Raw genomic sequence first — 5000 nt, 5'->3', positions numbered from 1 at the left:
TGACATATTTGTCACAGCGATATTTAACAAACTGATTCTAGATCAAATTGTTTCAGAAATATTACCAAACTAGGTTACAAGGGACCTATGACATCTTATCTAAAGTTTAGAATTGCTGAATGAGTAAAAGCTTACCTTTGCAAAAAGAAAAGAAAGTTTTTAAAATTAGCATAGTGGTCTCATTAGCTAACCAGGTGGACCAAGACTTTGAAAATGGTGTCTTGAACACCCAGAGTTCCTCACTTGTCACATGACTGAATTAGTTTGTGCAGTAGACGTCACTTAGGGACTTTATTAGTTAAAAGTCAAAGTTAAACCATTATAAATAGTTTTTCTTTAAGTGTAAAGGGGCAGTGACACCAGTGTCACTGTGGGTCCTTAAGGGTTAAACGGCGAGAGGCGTCGTGCTCCCCCTCCCTCCTTTGACAGAGCAAGCCGTCCACTTCATCGATGAAGATTACTGAGAGCTGTAACTCTCTTGCAACCGCAAAGAGTGCTCGTACGAGCTTCTCGCCTTCTCCCACATATTTGGAGGTCAAACTAGCAGCACTGATGTTGAAGAATGTTGCATTAGACTCTGCAGCAACTGCTTTGGCGAGCATGGTCTTCCCATTTCCTGGTGGGCCAAATAAAAGCAAGCCACGTGCAGGAGCTCTCAGACCAGTAAAGAGATCAGGTCTTAAGGCAGGAAGGATGACAATTTCTTCAAGTGCTTGCTTTGCCAGATCCTGCCCTGCGATGTCATCAGATGACACAGTCGCTCCACTGTATACAATTTCATTCTTAATTAAGCTGGCCAGTTTACTGTCCACATTCTTTTTCATATCCCTCTTCGGGGGCTGTTTCACAGCTGCCGGTCTTCCATTCTTGAGTTTTTCCCACCCGAGCGGTTTTCTTTGCATCAGTTAGTCTTAATGGAGGTCTTACAGAAGTGGAGGGTCTGATGGTGGTGGAAACACGTGCGGGTTGACTTTTAGGAACTGACTTTGGCTGTGAAAGAGCATGACGTGATGTCCCTTGGGGGTCATTTCTCCTTTTAGAGGCTAGTGTCGTCTCTAAAAGGGTAAGCTTGTCTTTTGCCATGGTGAGTTTGGTGACCATTTTATCCTGAAGTCTCTTTGCTCGGTCATACTGCTCTCCAGCTTGCCCAGTGAGCTCTATTGCAATACCCCTTTCAAGCTCAGAAATCCCTTTCTTGTACCACTGCACAGCCTCCTTCTTCTCACCTGTGTCGTCCTCGTCGATCTTCAGTGCCTTGGATATATACTCAAACGCCTGCTTGTGGATGCTTTTTATAACTTCTGCGCTGTCTTTGGGCTTACTTGAGTTTGTTTTGGTCGACATTTCTCTTGCCCGACTTCCCCCCTGTTCTCAGTCATAACACGGTAAACTAGTCATAAGCGAAAACGTTTAGGCTATATATCGCATTTAAAGGTCTTTCTTTGGGATGTAAAAAGAAAAATACACTCTATAGGGAATTCCTAAAATAAAGAACAATAGATGCTGAAGATAAATATAAAAAATACAAAAATAAGTTGACCAATAGTATACGTGTATGTAGAAAGGAGTATTATAGTAAAATATTGAACAACAATAAACATAATATGAAGGGAATATGGGATGTTTTAAACGGTATCATTAAAAAAAAATTCTGGACAACAAAGTTATCCTCAATACTTTATCGACAATGGCAATATTATGGAAAACACTGCTGATAAGGTCGACAGCTTTAATCATTTTGTAAATATTGGACCAAAACTGGCAGAATAAATTCCTGAGTCACTGCCATCAGTAGACTGTAGTGAAAACCTGATTGATAGGAACCCTAACTCAATGTTCCTTACATCAGTGGAGGAAAAAGAAATAATTGACATTGTACACATGTGTAGATATAAAACATCTACTGATTGTAATGATATTGACATGAAAATCGTCAAGAAGGTCATTGAAGGAATTGTAGGACCTCTAACATATATTTGCAACTTATCATTTCAGACGGGAAAAGTGCCAAACAAAATGAAAATAGCTAAAGTTGTGCCGCTGTATAAAACCGGGGAAAGACGCCACTTCACAAATTACAGGCCTGTTTCTTTACTACCACAATTCTCCAAAATCCTAGAAAACCTGTTTAATAAACGATTAGACAAATTCTTAGATAAATATAAATTACTCTCTGACAGTCAATATGGATTCAGATCAAAAAGATCAACATCTCTGGCATTAATCGAATCAATTGAGGAGATTACGAATGCTATAGATCAGAAACAGTATGCAGCTGGAGTATTTCTGGATCTCAAGAAAGCATTCGACACAATCAATCATGACATATTAATTAATAAACTGGAACGGTACGGGATCAGGGGGGTTGTACTGCAATGGGTGAAAAATTATTTAAGTGACAGGAAACAATTTGTGAAGCTGGGTGTCCATTAGTGATGGGATTTCCGGCTCTTTTTAGAGATCCGGCTCTTTCGGTTCGGCTCACTAAAAAGAGCCGGCTCTTTCGGCTCCGAACAGGCACTTCAGGTTGTTTTGTTGCTTTAATTAATTTATTATTAACAATAATGTAAAATTATGCACAAAAGGAATTACTAACGTTAAAAAAAGTGGTTTTATTTATATATGTTTATATATAAATATATGCGGTGGCCCCTGGAGACAAAACACGTACAAACTCCAAAACACATTTCTAGCATGAACTGAACTCCCAAAGCAGAGCTACTAGATCACTTAAATTATACAATCGAAAGCATGTGTGTATTGTTTGTGTATTTATACACAGGCACTCGTATATATTCAAATAATTTTAAAAAAAGTTCATTTACCTGTTACTACCACACAGCAAATCTGGTCGTTGGTACTTGCTGGCTTGTGTAGCCACAAGATGACAAAAGCTCAACACTGCGCCCAGCATCCTGGAGCACTTCTGTTGTCTTTTATATGTGTTTTGAGTTTTTATGTGCTTCTGAGTTTTAATGTGCTTCGGAGTTTGTACGTGTTTTTACGTGTTTTGGAGTTTGTACACGCTTCCGAGTTCGTACGTGATTTGAAGTTTGTACATGCTTTGTCTCTAGGGGCCACCGTAAATATACTTTTATTTATTCACTCCACATAAAATGTAATAAATAAATCATATAATACAAAAATCAACTATTCACATTTCAACTTTTAACTATTTAAATTTTCAGCTTTTTCCTTTTACAAATTTAAAGTGGAAACAACACAAAACACTGCAAACCACAACACAATTAAATATAAATTATAATATGAAAACAAAAAGAACATGCATATTCTCTGTCATATGGACCTGCATGAATAAACTTTCTGAATCCTTTATCTTCCACTACTGAAAATAGTTGTGGATGATTATTATACCTTTCTAATGTGATTCATGTAGATGGTGTGGAAATTGAAAGAGTACTTGAACATAAGTTTCTTGGTGTGATTATAGATGATAAATTAAACTGGAAGTCTCATATAAATCATATACATAACAAAATTTCAAGAAGTGTCTCAATCTTGAGTAAAATAAAACACATTCTGGACCACAAATCACTCCACATTCTCTATTGTTCCCTGATTGCACCGTATTTGAATTACTGTGCAGAGGTTTGGGGCAATACTTAAAAATGTTCGCTATCATCAATCTTTATATTACAAAAAAGGGCCATAAGGATAATCCATAAAACTGGTTACAGAGATCATACAAATCCACTATTCTTAAAATCAAAAATTCTAAAATTCACAGATCTGGTTCATTTTCTCACAGCACAAATTATATATAAAGCAATAAATAACCTGCTTCCTGACAATATTCTAAAATGTTTTCTAAAAGGGAACGGGGATACAATTTGAGGGGGGAATTAAATTTAAAACATCCTCGTATCCGTACAACATTAAAAAGTTTTTGCATCTCTGTGTGTGGAGTGAAGCTGTGGAACAGACTAAGTAAAGATATGAAGCAATGTCCAAGCATGGCGCAGTTTAAAAAGCGGTTTAAGGATATGGTTTTTACAGGGTACAGGGAAAAGGTAGAGATTTGATAGGGTGTTCTTGTTCAATATTTTCATGTGTGTGCGCGTGCACGGGTATGTTGGTATGGATATATATATATATACATATATATATATATACATGAGGTTGTGTATCCTTGAGGTGTTAATGGGGTTATTGAAAATGTGTGTATATACGTATGTATGGATAGATAGAAACATATGTGTATATATATATATAAAAAAAATTACACATAACATATAATGTAATTGCAAGGAGGTATTTCTGTAGTCTATTGATACTAGATAGTGGAGAAGGGGTGGGATTAAATAAGCTTATGCTTCTTCCTGCTCCTTTTTGAACATGAACGTTATTTGGAGTTGTGGTTGCTCATTTTCCTTTTGTTTTGCTTTGTTCATTTGTCTCTTTTAATTCTATTTTGTTGTACTTTTTCAACATGTTCAAAATAAAGATTCAATCAATCAATCAATGAATGCATTTATTGAAGAAGGACCACCAAAATCTTTGTTCTATTTGGTGTACATATTAAGAGTTGCTGGACTAACAGTTGGTTTGATTTGCTTCAGAGAATCCTCAAAGTCTTTCATCTTAATGTTGCGCACCTCAGCAGCAGCTATAATACGGACTTGTTCTGGTCCTGTTGTGTGGTGTTAGTTCGCAGGCATTACACACTGTTGGGATTCAGAGATTCTTTTAAGTTTCAGCTTTGCAACCATACTCCCCCCGGAATTGAAAATGTGCGTATGTGTGTATATACGTATGTATGGATAGATAGAAACATATGTGTATATATATATATAAAAAAAATTACACATAACATATAATGTAATTGCAAGGAGGTATTTCTGTAGTCTATTGATACTAGATAGTGGAGAAGGGGTGGGATTAAATAAGTTTATGCTTCTTCCTGCTCCTTTTTGAACATGAACGTTATTTGGAGTTGTGGTTGCTCATTTTCCTTTTGTTTTGCTTTGTTCATTTGTCTC

General features: G+C 36.6%; 1 protein-coding gene across 1 annotated transcript in view; it reads right to left on the bottom strand.

Moving 5' to 3' along the window:
* Positions 1-1383, bottom strand: part of LOC120742128 (spastin-like) — a 2906-nt gene extending 1523 nt beyond the window's left edge. The window contains 2 exon segments of the mRNA XM_040045270.1: positions 392-855; positions 857-1383. Coding sequence (XP_039901204.1) covers positions 392-855; positions 857-1344 — 952 coding nt within the window. The 5' untranslated portion in view covers positions 1345-1383.
* Between the last annotated feature and the right edge of the window lie 3617 nt (positions 1384-5000).

The sequence above is a fragment of the Simochromis diagramma genome, unplaced genomic scaffold (genome assembly GCF_900408965.1).
Source record: "Simochromis diagramma unplaced genomic scaffold, fSimDia1.1 OVJJ01000634.1, whole genome shotgun sequence".
Classification (NCBI taxonomy): Eukaryota; Metazoa; Chordata; class Actinopteri; order Cichliformes; family Cichlidae; genus Simochromis; species Simochromis diagramma.
The sequence above is the reverse complement of the archived record's forward strand: the minus strand, read 5'-3'. Positions and strand labels throughout refer to the sequence as shown.